This window comes from Pinus tabuliformis, chromosome 7 (genome assembly GCF_031772625.1).
Source record: "Pinus tabuliformis cultivar Carrire ecotype Pingquan chromosome 7, CPIR1, whole genome shotgun sequence".
Classification (NCBI taxonomy): domain Eukaryota; kingdom Viridiplantae; phylum Streptophyta; class Pinopsida; order Pinales; family Pinaceae; genus Pinus; species Pinus tabuliformis.
The window spans coordinates 1619902373-1619926400 of record NC_142293.1 but is presented as its reverse complement, the minus strand read 5'-3'; the positions used below and the strand labels follow the sequence as shown (position 1 = coordinate 1619926400).

Sequence of the window (24028 nt, the reverse complement as noted above, 5' to 3'; positions counted from 1 at the left end):
ATGATAAGCATTCTATTGTGGATGGATGGATCTTCTTCCATTCACTTTCCAAAGGGCATGCACAATCCTCATGATAAGCATCCTATTGTGGATGAATGGATCTTCTTCCATCCACAATTCTGATGATATCCATCCTATTGTGGATGGATAGATCTTCTTCCATCTAATAAAAGTGCTAGCTAGTCACCACAAAAAAATACAAATTACTAAGATCTTCGTCATACACTCTCTGGCGATGTGTAAGTATGTCCATGCTCAATTTGGAGTTGACACGTGTTCCTATTAGGATAGATCTTCTTCCATCCACTAAACATGCTAGCTAGCCAATTTGGAGTTGACACATGTGTACGTATGTCCATATTCAATTTGGAGTTGACACATGTCCCTATGAAAATAAAATTAAAAATAAAATATTTTTAAATAAATCTACTTATATGAATATAGACTTCATTTATATTTATATATAAGAAAAAAATGTTAAAAGAAAATATTTTAATGTTGTACATAATAAAATATCCAACATAAATTATAAATGAAATATTAAAATATAAATTAATATTAAAATATAATATATATATATATATATATATATATATATATATATATATATATCATAAAAAAAATACAATTTAAATAATAAAATATTACATATAGTATTTTATGTTCTAAAATAATTTTATAATTTTATTTTTTTAATCTCTCACATTATATTAAATTAATATAATGAAAATAAATCTTAAATGATTACCTCTCCCCTTCCCAACCATGTGGATGAACGAACTACCGCATGTTGCCAATCCAAGTCGTGAACATCTCAACGCCCACACCATCTTCACCATGTAACCTGAAAATGACATTGCATTTAACAAGTGGACAACTGAAAATGACATTGCATTTAACAAGTGAACCTTGCGAGTAGGAAACGAGAAAATGGCGGGACCTTCTTTGGACCCTGCGCAGCTTGACATCACCATTAAATTCTAATCGCTATGCAAGATGTGAACGTAACCGCCATTTCCAAATTTAGCGGCAACTGTGGCTCCGAATACTTCAAAAGGACAGAGAAAAGAACCAAACACAAGACGAGCCGAACAGAGGACTCGGCGGATTCGATCTCGGTTTCTTTCCATTCCAAATCAATCTCCAGGTCGGGGGTTCGAATCCTGTGGATAACTTGTATAAAATTCAGACGCCTTTCTTATACTCTGCGTTCCGAGACGGCCCCCGGCGCCTATGTCCCCAAGATGACGAGTTCGAATCCTCCCCAGATCTCCGAGGTCGAATTTGCAGCCTGCGAGTTCTGCGGGCTGACGGAAGAGTGTACGCCGGCTTACATAGCCCGCGTGAGGGAACGGTTCTACGGGCGCTGGGTCTGCGGGCTCTGCGGCGAAGCTGTGAAGGACGAGCTCTGTAGATCAGATTGGCTTACTGGAATGGAAGAGGCCATGGAAGCCCATATGACCTTCTGTAAACAGTTGAGGGCGAACCCTGCTTCACGTCTTGTTGGGGCCATGAGGCAGCTGCTCAGGAGGAGCCTCGACTCCTCATCGCCGAGAGGAGGCCTGAGATCAAGTCCCGGTAGCCCCTGTGTAGTCGTAGTCAAGGAGAATGCTGGCCCTCCGGGACTTGCGCGTGCTACCAGCTGCTTCCCCACCTTGGCTCCTTCACAGTCACAACAATATGAGTAACAGCAGTTTTCTGCATATTGTTACAGTTATCAATTTTTTTTTGAAGTGATGTTAGGCATAATATATGTATTTTTTTTTGAAGTGATGTTAGGCCTAATATATGTATTTTTTTTGAAGTGATGTTAGTCATCATATATGTAAGTTTTTTTCTAAGTATTAAGAATATGTGAATCTATGATTATGTGATTAATCTGAAAGACATCTATTTACAATATGTGAATCTATTTATTATCATGCTGCATGTCTGGCAGGATGAGTTAATCTGAACTTCTCGCTGTGTGGAAATTGGAATAGTGGGCGAGGATGATACAATCTGATTTGAAACCATGTGGTGTTTAATTTGGTTTAGCACCTATCAATTTGGAATTAATTCGGAATTTGTCTGCATAGTTAAAATCTAAAAATTTAATGGTAGGAGTGCTTGAATCTTGTTTGTATTTTGTTTGTAGTGGTTGGAATTTGGGCAAAACAATATCAAGAAATTTTCTAGTGGCAATGTTTGAATCATGTTTTTGATGGTGGAAATAGATTCAGCACCATCAAAAACTTATGGGGCACCCAAAATCTTGAAGTTGACAGCCATAAATTGGATTTACAAAAATCGATTTTATCAAAATCTTGCGGGAATCTCCATAATTTTCAAGGTTAGAAAACAGTCTAGTTTGGGGATGCTGGAAATAAATTCACCACCATCAAAAATTTCTAGACTCCCAAAATTTTAAAGCCTCATACCTGTAATTTAGATTTCCAAAAATAATTCCATCGGATCTACCAAAATTGTAACAAAATTTCTATTATTTGTTTTCCCCGCAAATATAGCGCCTCTTTAAACTACACGGATCAATTGTAACTTGTCATTAGGGGCCTTGTAATCATTTCCGAGACCATGGTCGTTTCCAAGGTTGCCAAATTTTTATCTTTGATTTTTTGATGATTTGCATTGTGTTAAAATTTGCCAATATGCATAGAAATAAAAGTTAAAGTTTGATTGACAGAATTATTATGTTAACATAATAATATTTTAGAGAGATTTCGGCGAAAATCACATGGAATGTCATTTATCGACGCGTTTCGTGGTTGGTTCGAAACGCGTCGACAAATGACATTCCATGTGATTTTCGCCAAAATCTCTCTAACTTAATATGGATCACAAAAGCCTAAACTCTATAATAATATTTTTTTCAAAATCATTATGATATGATATAAAATTTTTGAAGAACTTATTAATAATTCTTATTGTACGTCTTCTATATCACTATTGCACTGTACACACCATCGTGAAACGGAGATTTCCGAAATTTCTTTGCTTAACAGCTGTTTAACAATAAATCCCTCAAACACACACAAAATGTTATTTACCCATATGTATAATATTTATATATATAGAGAAAAGCACTTAGTATGTGTGAGATATATATATTTTATTAAAATAATAAAAGAATTGTATTCCTATGTTATTTTAGTCCATTAGTTTTTAAATTCAAAATTCATAGAAAAAAGGATTGAAAATAGGAACACCGATGAAGAAATAAGCTAATTATGCCCAATCCAATTAACTTAGAAAAAAATTAATTAAATAATTTTATATAATATAAATATTATTATGTTTAATATATATGAAATATTATATTTCAATTAAATATAAATTTATTATAATTTACATATATATTAAAATATTATAAATATGAAATATAGAAATATTTTTATGGTTTTTATTTTATATATATATAACAATCGCTCAAAAAATATATAACAATCGCTCAAATGGCTTATTAGATTTTAAAAAGATTTATACCATGTTTACTAAACTTGTGTAAGTATTTATAAACAGATTGTGACCTGCAATAATAAAATAGTAAATTAAATTTAAATTCCATGAATTTATATTAGTGCAATATAATTATACTTTATTTAATTTAATTTAATCTAAAATATTAAATAAAATTACATTCAAAAATATCTCAAACTATTGTTTAACTATCGTATAAAATTATAATTTAAAAATGTGATAAGTAATAATTTCAATTTTGGCTGGTTATTTTTATAGTTTTGATACAAATATATTTAAATTATATTATTAAGAAGAATTAAATTTTTTGAGTTGTAAATTAATTCGCTGCATCTTAAGTTTAGATCTAAGTTGGTACTATTGCTTTCCATAAGGATATTATTGCATTCTATAAGGATCTCCTCAAGTATTAAAATAGACCTCATTATAATAAATACCATATTCAAATATCATGGGCAAAATCATGGGTTGTCAAAACTTGAGTCCAAAAATAAACAACTTTAAATTATTAATTTTACTTTTAATAATTTATTTAATTGCAAACACTTTTTGATGTGAAGTCATTGATTCAATTTCCCATCCCCATTGGAGTGATATATTTGATATGATGAAGATGTCAAACTTAGAAAAAAAAGATTCATGATATTGACCCATAATATTGAGAAACCATAATATTAATCCATGATATTCATGTGGAAAATAAACTATTCAAAACCACTATTCATACAAACAAGTAAAAACAACTTGATAAATATAAGTTCACTGAAATGTTTGTGACTTTGAATTAGATTTCAGGGTAACCAATGTTACATTTGAATGTATCCATTCTAATACATAAAATTCAATTCTAAAACCACGAGAATTTGTTTAGATGCTTATATTTTTTAGTATATGGAAACGACATCTTAGAACATAAAATAATTCTCGTTTCTTTACTTAGTATATGGAAAGCAGGGGCTTTTACATCAGAAGCCTAATTGAGAGGGATTTGAGGGAGTATCTTTTACATCAGAAGCCTAATTGAGAGGGATTTGAGGGAGTATATTAACTTGCAAGTAATTCCAAACAATAAGTTGAAAAGGAAAATAGAAAATTGTGTAAGGTAAAATAATTTTCATTTTTTTAATGGTTAATTTTGTATATTTTGTATTACGTAGTTTAATTAATAATGGTTTATTTTGGAGATTGTGTAATTGTGTATAATATAGTTTAGTTAAATAGAGAAAATGATTTTTTCTGAATATTTTTTTAATTGTATGAGATTTAATGGTTTATTTTGGAGATTGTGTAATTGTGTATAATATAGTTTAGTTAAATAGAAAAAATGATTTTTTCTGAATATTTTTTTTAATTGTATGAGATTTTTAAAAATTTCAAGTTATTAATTTATAAAGATAAATATTATATATATATATATATATATATATATATATATATATTAAATTCATTTATATATTCAAAAATACATTTTAAATAATAAAAAATCACAATTTTATTAAAAATTATATTTTCCAATCCATAAAAAAAAAACCATTTTTTTTACTCCTCAAAATATAAATATAAATATTAAATTTAATAATTTTTAATAAATGATCCCACATTGACAACGATGCCATTTACATGCATTTTTTAAAAAAGAAATCAAATTTCATGTGGAATGCCCTCCATTAAACTTTTGGTGGGGAGCCCCTATATTTCTTCCCTACACTTGAAAAAGGATTGGGAGCACGCTTTGACATGAAACCGAACTTTAAAACCAGTCATTAAAAAAAGGAAATCTAAAAGATTGTTCTAAGTCAAACTTTGTCGTTTCATAATCAATGGAGAGGTAGAAAGTACTGTCGTTTAATGAGGGGAGGAATTGTTCCAATGGTTAAAAGTGGTTTGAATTTGGGTTAAAAATTTTCAAAAAATCTTGTAAAGGCAATGTTTGAAGAGTGTTCTTTATGGTGGAAATGGATTCAGCACCATCCAAAGCTTTTAGGACACCTAAAATTTTGAAATTTAACAACTATAAATTGGATAGCCATTTAATGAGGCGGACGAATTGCTCCGACAGTGAAAAGTGGTTTGAATTTGTGTAAAAAAATTTCAAAAAATCTTGTAGAGGCAATGTTTGAATCCTGTTTTCTTTGATGGAAATAGATTCAGCACCATCAAAAACCTTTAGGAAACCTAAAATTTTGAAATTTAACAACTATAAATTAGATTTACAAAAATCCTTGCCAGATTTTCTTTAAATATAGCTGGAATTTCCATAAATTTTAAGACAACTCTTCCATCTAGTTAGACTAGACGAATCTTCTTTAGTGGAAAATTAAAGATTTAAAGTGCGGCAATAATTAAGAATCATATCCCCTTCGGCACCCCCATTGTAACTCGAAGAATCATTTTTCTTTCGTTAGAAAAGGTGGTGGTCTTCATGAGTTATCTCACTAAAATCTGGATCATGAAACAACATATGAGCCTGCGGGCAAATTACACTCCTTCGATTTGACGTAACGAAAGCCACTTATTGAGAAAACATTTAACAAATAGATTTTATAATTTGTTTTAAGGGTGTTGAATATTTATTTCGATTTATGAGTCTCTTTTATTTTACCATTTGATTTGCTGGTTAATCTTTATTAATTTTGAATTTTTAATTTTGAAAATTACATATTTATTTTTTAATTTATTAAAAAAAAGTTAATTTTCAAATATTAGATTAGGTTATAATTTGAAAGTTTTATTGTAATTTTTGCACAAGATAGTATCATATAGATTCACATATTTTATCTTATTCCTGCATTATTTTTAGATATTTATGTAGTGATTTTTTATTCTTAAATAAATAACATATTTACCATCAATTACTCCTACCATAATTTAAATCATATTTAAAAACATTAATATATTTAACCAGGATACATTTATCTTTAACTTCCTATCTATGGATCTCACTGGTTTAATTATTAACCAGGTTAGGTCTATCTTAAATGTAAATTTACCAATGGCCTAGAGAATCAAGACCAGAGTTAATATGGATCTAAACCAGTAATGTGTTTCCCCAAGTGTTTAAATAAGCTTCATCATAATAAATACTATGACAAAAAACCACCAAATATAAATTATTAATTTTATTTACTTATTTCTATTCTTATGTAATTTAATAGAGTCAAAATGTAATTATAATTAACAATTTATTATTTTATTTTATTGTTATTTTTATGTAATTTGACCAAATTAAAATATTTAAATAGTATAATATAACAAAATATTACACATCTCTTTTATACTAAAGTGGAGACCTCTAGATGTAATTAAGAAATTTTATTTTTTTTTAATTTTCTATCTATATATATATATATATATATATATATATATATATATATATATATATATATATATATATTTTACCCGCTGAACAATAACAATACATTATATATATCGCCAAAGCGAGTAGATTTCATCATACAATATCGCCGAAGCGAGCAGATTTCATCATACAATATCGCCGAAGCGAGCAGATTTCATCATACAATATTGCTGAAGCGAGCACAATACGTGCAGAATACATCATATATATATAACGCCGAAGCGAGCAGAATACGTGTAGAATACATCATATATATATAACGCCGAAGCGAGCAGAATACGTGTATAATACGGAACACATCGAATACGTGTAGAATACAGAACACATCGAGTGAAATGCTGCAGCAGCACCGCGGGACATCGGCAGGAATCGATCCTGACTAGGGGCTGCGAAAGCCTACCGCCCCCACCAGCGCGTCATGCACTCACGTGCAAATTTTTTCTGTCTTTATATATATCTATATAGAAAGAAAGAAATTATTTTAATGTCCCCCAGCTAAAGATAGTCTATTAGACAGATTACTTCTTCCTCTAATTATTTTATCTATGAACCCTGACTATAAACGCTCCCAACTTCTAAACAAATCCCTAACTAAATAAATTATCGCAAAAACTAAATACCAAAATATCTATATAACTTTCTCTATTGTTTTTCTCTTTTATTTATTTTATTATATTTACCTGAATGGATTCAAATGCCATAAATATTATCCCTTAAAAATATAATTTTTTCCCTCTAATATAAAACATTTTCAATAGACATCTTTCTTCTTGACAAAATTTGAAGCACGTGTTACTGCACCTGACCTATTTTATGGGCGACTAATTGGCCTCTGTAAGGATGCCAAGTAGACCCTCGGACCGATGTGATTTACCACGCGTCCAAAATCTTGTGATTGAATATGAAAGCCACTATTCAGACAAACCAGTGGGAAGAAACTATATAAATATACGCTTCATTGAAATGTTGGTGACTATGAATTGGATTGTCTGGAAACCAATGTTGTACATAAGACATATTTGGCTCAATGTTCTTTTGTGGACAGAAGTGGGTCTATTCTAATACATTAAATTAATTTAATCAATGTTCCACTGAGACTTCAGCGCGGGGAGAAGTATAGGGGCGTGTGAGAGTACTCTTAAATTTTAAAGAAATTTGAGTGGTGGTTGAAGTTTTTATGTATATATATATAAAAATTCAAGTTCATATTCATGGTTCACTTTTCAATAATGAAAATATAAAAATATTAAATAGATAATTGAATCGTTGATCCATCATCATCATTTATTTTGATACATACATCATTCATGAATCATGACATATTCAAGTCTCATTATTGAATTATTCATACATACCATGAGATTCGATAAAAAAAAATAAAAATCAATAATGAAATATTCAAATACATTGATTTGATTTTTGATTTTTTAATTTTTAAATTGAGTCTTATTAGACAAATTTAAAGGGGGGCGCCTAGAAGCATCCTTTTTGAAGGGGGACGCTTTCTGGGGAGTCTAGACTCCCACATTGGGGAAACATACCCCCTTGTGTCTCCCCGAGACTCCCCAAAAACGGTGCATGGGGAAACACACCCCCAAGAGACTTCTTGTCCCGAGTGCGAGGGGTGCATGCATCCGAAGGGTGCATGGGGAAACACATCCCCAAGATGCTCCTTGTCCCAGGTGCAAGGGGTGCGTGCACCCGACCCTCGGGATGCGTCCCTGTGGAACACTGAATTTAATTATTAATATTTTAATTTACATGTCAAAAATCAATGATTGTTTTTTATTGAATTAAGGTTTATGTGATATATAACAAATTCTTAAGACATGTTTTCAGTGATAATCACATCAAAATTCATTTGTTGACGCATTTCGAACCAGCAAGTGTAATTTATCGTCAAAACAAGAACTACACTTGTTGAATTGAGACTTCTATGATCCATAACAGTTATAAGAAGAGCTTCGGCATAAATCACATATAGAAAGACCTTTGTCGACGCGTTTCGAACCAACAAGTGTGGTTCATTGTCAGGACAAGTTTACCACACTTGTTAGTTCGAAACGCGTCGACAAAGATCTTTCTATATGTATTTACGCCAAAGCTCTTCTTATAAAAACTACACTTGTTAGTTCAAAAACAAATGAATTTTGATATAATTATCACTAAAAATATATAATAACATAAAATAAAACTAATAATAAATTCCCTTAACAATGTATTCTAAATTATATCATTTTTCACTTAGATAGGGAAAGCACAGACTCCTACACCAGAAGCCCAATCGAGAGGGATTTGAGGGAATATATTATCTTTCAAGCAATTCCGAGCACTAAAGCAAAAAGGAAAATTTTGTAAAGTCAAATAATCTTCTACCTTTAATGGCTTACTTTAGATATTGTGACAATTGTTTATTACTCTACATATAAATTTTAATATAAACCGAAAGAGATTGTGACAATGGTTTATTACTCTAAATATAAATTTTAATGATTTTTAATAAATGATCGCAATCCTTTAAGAATTTAATTGACAAACAGCACAATAAACAAGCATATTTGAAAAAATAAATTAAATTTAATCGGGAATGTCTTCAGCCAGGGGAGCCCATATGTATTTTCTCTGCTCTTAAAAAAGTATTGGACGCACGCTTTGAAAAGAAAACCGAACTTTAAAACCAATCAATCAAAAAAGGAAATCTAAAGGATTGTTCTAAGTCAAACTTTGTCCTTTCATAATCAATGGAGACATACAAATCAATGGGGACGAAGAAAGGACCTAATCTTCTTCGGTGGAAAATTAAAGATTAAAAATGTGGACATAATTGACAACCCTATCCCCTTTCTCTGGGCACGCCTTGTAAAGGGATGTATCATTTTTCTTTCGTTAAGAAAAAGTGATGTTCTTCATGATTAATCTCACTAAAATGTGGACTATGAAACCACAGATGACCCCATGGGCAAATTACACTCCCTCCATTTGACTTAACAAAAGCAGCTTGTTATGGGAATACATATGACCCCATGGCAAAATTTGCCCTCCTTCCATTTGACTTAACACAAGCAACTTGTTATGGGAATACATTTACCAAATAGATCTTAGAATTTGCTTCAAACATTTTGATTTTTTTAGGTTGATTTATTAGTTTGGGTCAGGAAGGACTTTAGTAATGGTTTTACTCGATCATTATTAATTTAATATTGATTCATGCTATTTATAATATTTGTTTTTAGATATTATTAAAAAATTATTTTTTAAATTTGTGATCGAATAATAATTTATAAGTCTTTATAATTTATAGATATGGTTGTAATATTTATACGTTATTTTTAGATATTTTTACAATAATTTTTTATTCATATTTTTTTTGGTAGAAAAACTAAACAGAAATAAAAATAACTCATACTCAAGTAAATAACATGAGTTATTTCTCACCATATTTGAAGTAATTTTTGCATATAAAATGGATAGTAATAATATGTAAATAAATATACTTACTAGGAGTTATTTCCCACCATTATTTATATTTTCCTTACTTATATGGAAGTAAAATTGTAAATGTGTAGATTTACTAGCGGTTACTACCATCAAAATGATGCAAACTTCTTATCTCAATTTATTAGTTCCTACCAAAGCAAAACTATAAGATTCAATTTGTTTATTAACCATATAGATCCATCTTAACCACAGATCTAGTAAAATAGCTTAAACATGCAATTCGAACAAATATTTACTCCATTCAAAATTAAAACTTAATAAAATGATAACAATAATAATTTATTTTTTAAATTACTTTATAGATTATGTTGTCTATTAAAGTTATTTTTTTAATTAATATATTTTTAAATACATTTCAATATTACTTATTTTTATATAATTTTAATTAATATAACTTGAGTGGGCCTATTGGTTAAGAGCGTGTTTTCCCTCGTACCAGATCACAAGTTCAAAACCAGAAGGGGTAGAATATGTATGCCTTCATAGATAGACAAGGGAGGTGGGTCCCTATTGGTTAAGAGCATGTTTTCCCTCCTACGTATCACAGGTTCAAAACCAGAAGGGGTAGAATATGTATGCCTTCATAGATAGATTCAAAACTAGAAGGGGTAGAATATATATGCATTCATAGATAGACAAGGGAGGTGGGTCCCTTGTCCCACAAACAAAGAGTTCTCATATATACTCATTGAATTTTTAATTACTATTAATATTTTTAAATGTCACATATTAATTTTATATTAAGAATTGAACAAATTATACATTTGGTAGAATATGTATGCCTTCATAGATGGACAAGGGAGGTGGGTCCCTTGTCCCACAAACAAGGGGTTCTCATATATGCACGTTGAATTTTTAATTACTATTAATATTTTTTAATAACACATATTAATTTTATATTAAAAATTGAGCAAATTATACATCTCGCTCTTATTACTGTCATAAAGAAGGAATTAAATATTTTTACTTTCAATTACTTCTTCTCATATATGCACATTGAATTTTTTATTCCTATTAATATTTTTAAATGTCACATATTAATTTTATATTAAGAATTGAACAAATTATACAATTCCCTCTTATTATTGTCATAAGGAAGGAATCAAATATTTTTACTTGCAATTACTTCTTCTCCTTGCTCATTGAAATATTTTATCGGGATATAATTGAGAAGACGAAGAAGTAATTGAAAATAAAAATATTTAATTCCTTTCTATTAAAATAAGTTAGTTGACATGTATATTAAAATAGTTTATTTATGTATCCAATTGAAATATAAAAATATAAATAATATCAAATTTATTTGCTTTTTGTTTTAATTAGTTTAATTTTTTTAAAAGTTAATAAAAAATATCTTATTACACATGGACATGGAAATCTTTTATTTATAAATGTGAATGAAATATTTTTATCATATCTCTTTTATATTAGGCTATAATATTAACAACTAATAATACAAGTACAGTGAAACTGTATTTTATAATTATTTTAAGTAAAATTAATCAAAAATATATATTTATTTTTTAATTATATAATTGAAATTTTATTTTTTAACCAAATAAAAATGGACCTCCCAAAAGTAATGGAAAAAAGTTTAAAACTTAATATATTATTATCTTTAATTATAAGGTTGGATCTATTCTTCATCAATTATCTTTATCTCACTATTTCGTTAATACATTGGGATGACTCACATTGAAACGAGTTCTCAAGGGAGGTTTACCATTTCATATAGAAATAAAGGGATTAAGGTCAATCATTTATTCTAGGACTATATTTTCAAAGTTCCATTGGAAAGAGTTCACACCTTTGCCACATTGTTTGGATTTTGTTTTTATTATTAAAACTTGGGGTTGGAGGATAGAAAGAGGTAAAGGAACTTCCATCAATATGGGTCCATAGGACTACTACAACCATTATTGAGATATTATCTTGGAAGTTTTTTTTTATTGAGATATTATCTTGGAAGTTTTTTTTCATTGGTATTTAGTTATATTTATTATTTACTTATTAGTTATATTCATTGATATGTTTTTTTGGGAGGTTTTTTCCTTTATACTTAGTTATATTTATTATTTATTTATATTATATGCAAATTGATTAAATATGTGTTTTTTTTTTTTTTAAATAAAATATGAAATTGATTTATTAGTGCATTGTTTTGTTTTTTCCTTTCTATTTTTTATTTATTTATTATTTAAATTATTACAAAACTCTTAAATAAATTATTTTGATATATTTTAAAAACAAATGATCATAATATTATTGAAAATCACAATAAATCTAATAAAGAAGATATAAATATACAACTAAAATTACAATTTTCAAATTTTAAGAAAAAATTCTACAACTAAATTGAAATAATCATTCATATACATAACTATCAATTTATCCACCCCATTGGAGATATTCCTTTGTTTCTCCGATAATTCATTAAACATAAACAATGAAGTGATAACGAACTAAGGACCTAAGGAGAAATATAAAAAAATATGTTGTAAAAGAAATTTAGTTTAGCAATATTATGATGATTATTAATAGATAAAATCACATACGAGGTAAACACAAAAGTCATTAAAGAACAATGACCTAATGCAAAATATACTAAATACCACAAATCTTCTCATCATATAATTATGAATAAGTTTAGTAATATTATGATGATTATTAATAAATAAAATCACATACGAGGTACACAAAAGTCATTATAGAACAATTATCTAATGCAAAATATACTAAATACCACAAATCTCCTCATCATATAATTATGAATAAGTGGTCCATGACAATGTATAAGTTCCAACATATCATGAACTTTATGCAAATGACGATACTCATGAGAGTGGTGACTCGTGCGGATGATTGTTTAATTGCACTCTAAATGCTAACCTTTCCATCTTCTTATCAAAATAAATAAATAAATTTATATATTTATTTTAAAGAAGTTTATTATTAAATTAAATATATTTAATATTAATAAATTATTATTTTTATTTATTAAAATATTAAAATATTAATATAAATTAATATTTTTTAATTTTGTTTATTATATAAATAATATTATTATAATGTTTAATGGTAGAATAGATAGTGACAGAGTGTTCTCTTAAAGCATTTTATAGTGTAAATGTCATTGATTCTAAATTCTATGGTAAAAGTCTAGACATCCTAAAGACTAGTGTGGTCCAAGTTGGGTGCAATCCCCAAGAGATTTTGAATGGCTTAGATATCCTTGGGTTACGAGTACTCAAGCCATGGATATGTCACTAATTCTAAACTTCGTGGATAAAAATCTAGACATCCTAAGGGCTAGTGTGGCCCAAGCTGGGTACAATCCCCAAGTGATTTTGAATGGCTTAGATACCCTTAGGTCACGAGTACTCAAGCCATGGATTAGTCATGAAATCATCTCAGAACTCGCATAAACTAGAGATAATTTATTATTATTATTATATTAATTAATATAATAATAATAATTTACAAATTTTATATTCATAATAATTATTATTTAAAATTAATGTAAAAATTAGTCTCACGTCAAATTTATCATTAAATTACAAATATATACAACCATATTAATAAGGCATAGTCTAACTTATATATGAAATAGCTTTTTTGAGGGGATTTTTCTAGTTGATTCTAACCAAATTCCACGAGAGATTTTTAAAAACTTGAGTTTAAGTTATAAGTGATTAGAGGCTTCCATAGTTATTCATATTGTTGGAGATTTTTGGAAGCGAATTTTTTAATGGTTTTAAGTTGCTTAATATGTAGAATTTGAGTGCCTTAGGATTTTTCAAGGCGTTGAATCCATTTATGCATTCAAAAATTATTTTAAAAAACAAAAAGTCACAATCTTGTCTGAAATTGTATCACCAGATTTTGGTGAAAGAGGTTATTTCATCTATAAGTTATACTATGCCTATTAATATTTTCCACTTATTAAATAATATCCCACAATATTAACTAATAACCTGTGTAACATATATCAACCACCATCACATTTTATAGTTATGTTAAGTACATCGAATATGTTCCTTTATGGGGTTGGATTGGGCAGATTCATCCAATCACATCTTTTGATTTTTTTCCTCCTTTATCCAATCTTTTTCTACCACGTGGAACTCCAAGAAATGGCAACGGAGGAGCCGCAGGAAGGAAAGGGCCAAGTATCAGTGGTGGTGGAGTTGGGGGGTGACTGTGCGGCAGTGTGTAGGTAGAAGATTGTTTAGTTTGGGAAGGTTAAGGCCAAGCCTATATGGCGTAGTTATTTCAAGGTCGGGGGCTATGGCTATAGGTTGTTGGTGTATCATCGTGGTGATACTCATGATCTATCGAGGTATCTTTTCATCTATTTGTAGGTCATGGATCCTTGAGATTCTAAGTGGGATTGCTTCGCTAGCTATCAACTATGTGTAATGAACCAACACCAGCATTGCTTGCATCTGAGATCAAGTGAATGTTCAAACCAAATGGTGGAAGATTGATCGATTGCTTCAACCTTGTTTTCTCAGGGCCATTTGATTAAGTCATAGTGCCAGTGTTGCTTGCTCTAAGATTGAGTGCACGCTCAAGCCAAATTGTGTCGTAGTGATGTTGGTCTCTTTGTGGCATCCGAACACGGGAAAGCCCTCCAACCTCATGTATTCTTTGAGATCAATGGGTAGAAATTAATGTGTAGATTCAAAATTGCTCATGTAATTTACTAAAACATAAGACTCAAATCTACTCTACTCATCTGTGGAAGCAAATTCACGATCGAGAACACATATCAAAAACATGCATCATGATTCAACACACATACACAAAGATTTATCTAGGGGAAATAAACTACTCAAAACCCCTTCCTATATGTATTTCATTAATCAAATAATCTGGATGAATACAATATTCTTGCTCAAGCTTGAGCACAACCTACACCTGTATCTTATATCCTTTGCCTGACTAACTGAACCTAGCCAATACTTAGCCAATTTTTCAAGCCTTAAAACTTCTAATTCCTTGTACCGTTTGATGAGGAATTAGCCCCTATTAATTAAGGAATTTTATCATTGAGAATTGCACAATTCCTTTAGGCCCTTCTTTGACTACATGCATCACATGTACAACTTGGAAAATTCTACAACTGATAGTATACTGCCCTTGAACTCCAATGTCAACTGGGAAACTCGAATTTCATGCATGCATGAGTTAATTTAGGTTGATTGATTAGTTAATTGGTTAAACATTGAAGTTACACCCCACTGCTAGACCTCCCACTACCTCCTCCAACAATTGGAACTAGTTTAACTGACCTTAACTCAATTTAACTAAATTCAATTGCTACAACTGAAATTAACTTAAATTAGGATCCTAAAATTTATGAATCACTGTACACAACTCAAGTTCATGCCCCCGATATGAATTAGCTAAGATAACTTAGTGATAACAACTATATCACCTCAATTAACTCCTTCAAGTCGCCTGTTGACGTGGAATTTTGAATTTCTCCTAATTTAATCAAGGAAAAATTAAATTAGTAATTTTTCGCTGCATTTTCAACACTCCCTCTTAACAAGAAAGGGATTCACAACTACCCCGATCTAGAACCTTTGGATTGTACTTCATGCAACACCTCTCGTTGGTGTTGTTGCTACTGCAACATTGGCAACTAAGAAGCATAAAAAAAAACAAGTTGAATCAACTTTGTCTGCAACTGTTTACTGAGAAAGCTGTGTTGCTGTTGACTCTTCTACTGAGCCTCTTGCTCTGCTATCAACACTCCTCTACACTCCTCAGTTACTGACTGACATTGATCCTCCTACTATCGAATACTCTGGGCCCCTCTAACAAGGTAACAATCCATGAGGAGAACACCTCAATGGACCCTGCCCAAATTTCTATAACTCTTGGACTAATAATCTACATCACTCCACCTCACTCCTAGAGGTATGGCTGCATGTGCTCCCTCTACCCACTTGGCTCAAACTCTCCCCCTGCTGGAGGTCTCTAGTTGAGTGGATGTCTCCACTCTGCCTCCTGTTTGCTTCTCCATTTATGGTTTCTCCACAACTTCCTGAGGTTGCTTCTGAGGCTCCATTTTGAGAGCTAAATCATGATCCCTCTCAACCACCAAGTCTGTAACCCTTGCCTTACTCCTCAAGGCTTTGCATGCATATTCTACTTCAAGTGCATACAGGTTCTTGACTCAAACACCGATCTGCTTCACCTGCCCCATGGCTATGTGTCTTAGGAATGCATTTCCTTTGCTGAATATCACATCATAAACACAGTCTTCCAAAACTGCAATGAAGACACGATTATTCTTTAGACTAAAAAAGAATATCACATCCTTGAGTCTGAGAGGGGATCCTAACTCCCTCTGAAAGGTGATAGTACCAATCCCAGTCACACTGTACCTTCAGTGGTATCCAAACTCAATGTTCATTTGGAGATCTTTCTCCTCCAAGTCACCAAAAAAATCTATTCCCTGTCATATGGAACAAGGCACTGCTGTTAAGATACCACACATTTCCCATCACTGTGTTGGACATGCATGCAATGAGAGTAAAATCAAGCTTGAACTCTGAAGTCAAAGCTTCACCTATTTCCACATTCCTATTGCAACCACTGCAATAATGAGTTTGATCTCCCCAAATCCTTAAGTACTTGCTTCCATATAGATGCTCCCCCTAAAACTAGACTCCCTCTAAGTCTCGATCTCCCTGTTGGAAATCTCTCTTCTACTCAATCTAACAATATCAATGATCACAACTTCTTTTTGTCACTAAATATTGGCTTACTAATCTTCCCACTAGCAACCTTTTACCTCCATTAAGAAGTCTACACATATGGTCTTCTAGATCCGCCCTAAACTAGGGCTCCATAACTTTGCCTCCTAACAGCGCATTAGTTCTTCAATGATCACTATACATGAGGACTTCAAGGACAGGTTCTAATGTGAATCCTGCTATGATACCATGTATAAATTAATCTGTAGATTCAAAATTGCTCATGTAATTTACTAAAACACAAGACTCAAACTATTCTAGTCATATGCGGAAGCAAATTCATGATCGAGAAAACATATCAAAAACATGCATTATGATTCAACACACATACGCAAAGATTTATCTAGGGTAAAGTAACTACTCAAAACCCCTTCCTATCTTTGTTTCATTAATCAAAGAATCTATATGAATACAATATGTTTTCTCAAGCTTGAGCACAACCTGCACTTGTATCTTTTATCCTCTACCCGCCTAACTGAACCTGGCCAATATTTAGCCAATTTTTCAAGCCTCCAAGCTCCTAATTCCTTGCACTGTTTTATGAGGAATTAGCTCCTATTAATTATGGAAATTTCTCATTGAGAATTGCGCAATTCCTTTAGGCCCTTCTTTGACTGCATGCAACACCTACACAACTTGGAAAATTCTAGAACTGATAGTGCACTACCCTTGAACTCTGATCTCAACTGAGTAACTGGAATTTCATGCATGCATGAGTTAATTTAGGTTGATTGATTACTTAATTGGTTAAACACTAAAGTTACACCCCACTGCTAGAGCTCGCACTAGTTCCTCCAATCGTTGGAACTAGTTTAACTGATCTTAACTCAATTTAATTGATTAAATTGCTATAACTGAAATTAACTGAACTGTAATGTCCCTTCGTAAATTATTTTGGAATGGGATTTATTTCTACATTTTGGGGGCCAATTTTCGTGAAGAGGGGCCCATTTATTTTTGATAGAAAACTGAGTTAGAGGCAAGTTAATTTTATATTATTTTATTTTGTTAATGATATGTGGGGACCACCCACACAAGAAATACGCACTCCCTAAGCCAATGATTTGAAATGCGTGAGAGGGAAGAAAAGGCGGGAAGAAAGACTCCATGAAAGTTATAAAAGGAAGGCAACAAACTTCATTTGGAATTCTTGGCTTATCGAATCTCATTCTATTGCTCGAGTTGTTTAGTCAGGTCACTTCACGTTTAGCAAGATTTTTCCAAGTGGAGAAATCACCCTTTCTTCAGGACTTAGAGTGCCACCCTAGAGAGGTTCATCCATTATCATCCAGAGGATATTTGTAGAGAGATTTCCAGCATTTTTATTCGGATCACCCCAGTAGTGCGTATTTCTAGAGGACACAATAATGGATCTAGTGTGGCCATTGCAACATTCTTCTGGAGGGTTATTGTTGGGAGAAATTAGGAGAAGAAGGCTCAATATATTTGTTGACTATTGGGTGAGTTTGACGGTTGGAAGTCGAAGCAATATTTAGGAATGACTTTGCACACTTTGTGGTGAACGAAAAAGAGAGAAACTTGGCATACGTGGGAGATAGAGTTTTAGCCATTGGGGCTATTGCTTGCCGGGAGAAATAAGGGAAGTATTGGTGGAGTTCTTTTCTACATTTCAGGAATGTTTGGGTAGGATTTTGTTGGTGTATTGGCAGGCAGTGTGCTTCAGCAGATTTGGAGGGCATAGGGCCTTTTAGGGGTTGATTTTGGAAGGTCAAAAACAGGCAAACAATTTCTCGGTTTTTCTGGGTTTTTGACAAGGACCCCAAATATAAATTGTCAAAATTTTCTGAGGATTGTAGGTGGGGTTTTCAGCCATATCTTTGCAGCCAACAACGTAGAATTACTTGGAACTGTGCACTACCTTTTTGGTGGTCGATTTTAGAAGGTCAAAGCCAGGCCAAACCATTTCTGGGTTTTTGACAAGGACCTCACAAATAAATTTTTAGAATTTTATGAGAACCAGAGATGGGGTTTTCAGCCATATCTTTGCAGTAGATATTACATATTTGTCAGGGCATCATAGAGTAGTGGTTGGAAAGTTTATGGGTTTTCATTGCTTCACCTAGGCATTGCTTCACTTGCCAAAAAAGGCAAGCCTAGGTATATTCCTTCCATATATTTGTACTCTTGCACCAATTATAATAAAATGGCTCAGATGCTTCCATATTTCTGACTGTTCTTGGTGTTTACTAAATTGTTTTAAAATTTTCTGTGGTGTAAATTTGCTATTTGCTTGCATATCACTGTTTTTCCTATTTTGGAACATTACCTTGGAACATTACCTTTGTATTTCAGGTCTTTAGTTGTGATTTCCTTATTGTCATGTTCTGCATTGTACAAGATAAAAGAGTCCATATCTAAATGCATGGAGTATATGGGAAGGTTTTGTGGTTTTTCATCACTACTCACCATGTATTTCATCAAGGTCTCTCTATATAGTTTTCTTGGTTGGCCAAAAACAGATATAGTGGCATAAGACATATCTAACTACAAGGATCCCTGCAGTTTTTCTCCCCATGAGTGAGATAGCAGTATTCCATATTTGGGTGGGATGTCTGCAACTACTATGTCCATTAGAATACTCTTTGCAAGGCATTGGACAAGAGTTACACATAGGTCCTTGATCAAACCAAGGCATTTAACTTGGCTAGAGTCAAACGAAAACAAATCCTTATATGGTCTGGTGATGTCTAGGTTCAGTCTCTCCATGATTTCCTTTGGCATCAAATTATGGGATGCCCTTGAGTCTAACATAGCATTATGCAATATTTTGTCATGAATGTTTAGGCTAATGTAGAAAGGAGGAACCCCCCCTTGCTACGTCTCCGGTCTAGATTTCAGTGGTGGCCTTCTTTTATTGTGTCTTTAAAGCAAAGATTTACAATGAGGAGCTCAACTTGAGTCTCTTGAAACAAAGGATGCTTAGTAGAGGGGTTCTTGGATTCCCCAAGCCAGTAGAGTGCACAAACTCTTTCCTTACCAAGTCTCGACCTCTCTGGTCTTCAATGGGATGAGTCCAATGGTGCTCAATTCCTGACAGATATCCTCACAGGGATGGCTTGAACCTCTCAAGCCTTCTATCTGCTTGATGCTGGCTAAGGTCAACTCGGCTCTTTGTTTTTCTGCTTCTTGCTTCACTGTCTCTTTTGCATTTTCTTTCACTATTTTTCTTCTCCTCTCTCTGTCTTCGTCCTCTGTTCTGTGTTTGTTCATGGCTTAAAGCCAATTTGTCTTTGACTATTCACTTCCTCTTCCATCCCTTCGGTTCGCCTACTGCTATTCGCTTGGAGTTCCCTGCCTCTGCGTCATCACCAACGTCTCACAGGGGGGTGGCCACTTGTCCTCTCATGAACTACGCCAGCTTTTCTTCAACGGTTCGGTATTTTCGGTTACACTATGGAATGACTCATCCTCCAACTCAGCGATCAAATCAGACGTCAAACTTCTCTATGTCACGGCTTAATCCCCTGTCAAATCCAGTTCCTCCATTGGGCGCATTCTCCACCATCAGATCTGGAGCCCCCAGATCCTACGACATTCGCTCATTTCACGTCGCTGACATGCTTGACTGTCAGCGTGTGATGAGAGGCGGTTTTCACTCTCATCTGCCGGACACGCATCGTGCAATGTATGGAATCGCTCGTTTTTCGCATACCGCCTGAGGATGCCTCTGATATACTACCAGTTTTGGAGCATGGGTCCCACCTTTTGCCTTAGCGCTTTCCCCACAGTTTCTTGGCTTCCCATGCAACTGAGCACTTCGGGGCTTTTCCTTCTCGAGGGGTGTTTCCCAGCGATGCGTGATTAAGCGCTAATCACACATCAAAAATGCCCTCAGTTTCCCGATCCGGGCTTCCTAACTACTAGTTTTGCCTCCTGTGCGGTCTCCATGGGCCTCGGTCAGCGCGCTTTGACTGAGGTCCTCATCGTTCCTTGCTGGCTGCAAATTGCCACTATCCAGAGGTTTTCCTGATCGCTCTTTGCATACATTTTGAAGTCTGTCCTGATTTGATACAGTCATGGCACTTTGATAATCTTCATGGATCTAATTCAGATCACGGCCTTCCCACTGAAAAAGCTTTTGGACCACCAAAAGTTAATTTTCAAGCATCAACTAAGTGAGAGTACAATTTTCTCATTTGTACAATCTCTATCCACCTTCCACTGCTTGGCTTTGAACCCTTGAGCCTAATTCTAAGGTACTCAACATCTCCCCTACACGTCGTCCTCACCTTCCTGTCCAGCATTGTGTCTTCTTGCAATTCATTAAGACATTCAGGTAACAGGTCATCAATAGAAGGCAATTGACTTTGCTCTTCGGGATCCTCAATTAGTGAAGGTTCAAAAATCTCAAGAAATTTGCATTCACGACTGAGTAGATGTGCATGTAAGCTGGTAGATCAAGGTGAAAATCATTCTCACCAATTTTCTCAAGTATCTTGAAAGGTCCATACCTGATAGGTTTTAGCTTTTTACCTTCACCTTGCATCCTGTCCATGCTGATATACAACCAGACTTGGTCACCAACCTGGAAACTATGCTCCATCTGATGCTTGTCATGCCTTGCATTGTATTTGGCTTGTCTCTTTTCCAGCTATTCCTGTACTTCTTGGTGGATCTCTTGGATCTGTTCAATGAACCTAGTTGCCCTGTCCACATCACTGTGTCCCTCAACTATGGTGTCTTTACCAAAGACAAAATCCAAAGGAGACCTTGGTGTGAAACCAAAATGGGTCTCAAAAGGAGATCTCTATGCAGAAGAATGTTTTGCTCTGTTGTAAGAATGCTGCACATAAAATAAGTGTTCATCCCAAAGCTTAGGATGTTTGTTGCAATATCCCCTGAGCAACTGAATCACTGTCTTGTTGACTACTTCGGTCTGGCCATCAGTTTGTGGATGAAAAGCTGTGCTTTTCTTCAGTTTGGTGTCCTTCAGTTCCCACAAACTTGACCAAAACTTCCCCACAAATCGGGTGTCTCGATCAGATACAATGGAAGTGGGTAATCCAAAATGAACCCATACATGTTCAAAGAATAGTTTCATAGTTTGTTCAGCTGTAATCTGTTTATTACAAGGTATCAAAATACACATTTTTCTGAACCTATCCACAACAACATATAGATAATCATGACCTTTCCTAGATTTAGGCAGTCCTCCAACAAAATCCATGGAAACACTTTCCCAAGGGTGAGAAGGAACTTGTAATGGAGTGTACAAGCCTAGTTTTCTATTGCTGGGCTTGCTTTTAGCACACATAGTACACCCTCTTACATATCTAGAAACTTTCTCATTCATTGTTGGCCAATAACAAAATCTTTGCAACTGTGCAATGGTTTTACTTACCCCAAAATGACCTAATATTAGAGAAGTGTGTGCTTCTTGAATTATCTTTACTCTTTCAGTTTGTGGAATGCATAACTTCCCACAATGGTATAAGAGTCGGTCCTTTACATGATAGTCCAATTCTTCTACTCTTTTGCTTGACTCAAAGTTTCATATACATATTTAAATTCTATATCTTGAGCATATTGTTCAATGTAACTCTCATGTAACAAAGAATTATGCTTAAGTATAGTAGATGCATTTATAATGGGTCTAGATAACATATCTGCAACTTTATTATGTATGCCCTTTTTATATCTGATGACTAAATGAAACTGTTGTAGGAACCCCATCCATCTATAGTGTCTTGATTGCTGTAACTTAGTTTGGGAGTGTAGATATTGAAGCGGTTAATGATCAGTATGTATTATTGTCTCTTTTCCCATTAATTAATGTTTCCACTTTTTCACACTTTGTACTAATGCATACAATTCTTTATCATATGTAGGATAGTTAACTACTGCAGAATTAAATGTCTCAGAATTATAACATATGGGTTTACCGTGCTGTGTCAACACTTCTCCCATGGCATAGTCACTGGCATCTGTTTGGATCTCAAATGGTCTTTGAAGATTAGGCAGTGCTGGTACAGGTGTTGTACTAATCCTTTCTTTCAAGGTGTCAAAGGCTTTCTGCTGTTTGCCTCCCCATTGAAACACCTTGTTCAATCTTGTTAAAGCATGTAAGGGAGCTGAAATTAGGGAAAAGTTAGAAATGAACTTTCTCCAATATTGTGCTGCCCCTAAGAAGCTTCTAACTTTGTAGTAGATTTGGGTTTAGGCCAGTGTACAATGACTGCCACCTTAGAGGGATCTATCTTCAATTCACCACCCCCTACTATATGACCTAAATAATTCAGAGATGTTTTGCCAAATTCACATTTTGAGAGTTTAACATTAAGTTTTTCTCTTTTCAAAACATCTAGTGTTTGCTTAACATGCTTTAAGTGTTCTTCCCATGTTTTGTTAAATATCATAATGTCATCTAGATACATAATAACAAAATCATCAAGAAAAGGTCTGAGTACATCATTCATTAATCTCATGAAAGTAGCAGGAGCATTAGTTAAGCCAAAAGGCATAACCAGGCACTCATAAATCCCTGCTTTGTTTTGAAAGCAGTCTTCCATGCATCTTGTTCTGCAACTCTGACCTGATGGTATCCACTATGCAAGTCTAACTTAGAGAAATAAACAACTTCCTTCAATTGATCTAAAAGATCATCTATGCGTGGAAGGGGATAACGATTTTTGATTGTTATCTTATTCAGTGCTCGGTAATCAATGCACATTCTCCACGAGCCATATTTCTTTCTCACCAAAATGATTGGTGACACAGATGGTGATGTGCTAGGTCTGATGAACCCTTTCTCGAGCAACTCCTGCACCTGCTTCTTGATTTCAGCATTCTCTAAAGCAGACAACCTATACATTCCAATGTTAGGCAATGGAGCATCTTGCTGCAAAATAATATCATGTACTATTTCCTTTTTGGGTGGCAGACCTTTAGGTTCTTGAAACAAGAT

General features: G+C 33.2%; 1 protein-coding gene across 1 annotated transcript; it reads left to right on the top strand.

Moving 5' to 3' along the window:
* Positions 1-1020: 1020 nt before the first annotated feature.
* Positions 1021-1795, top strand: LOC149254425 (uncharacterized). The gene has a single exon (XM_089457029.1). The coding sequence runs from the start codon at positions 1245-1247 to the stop codon at positions 1686-1688; it is 444 nt and encodes a 147-aa protein (XP_089313155.1). The 5' UTR covers positions 1021-1244; the 3' UTR covers positions 1689-1795.
* Positions 1796-24028: the final 22233 nt, after the last annotated feature.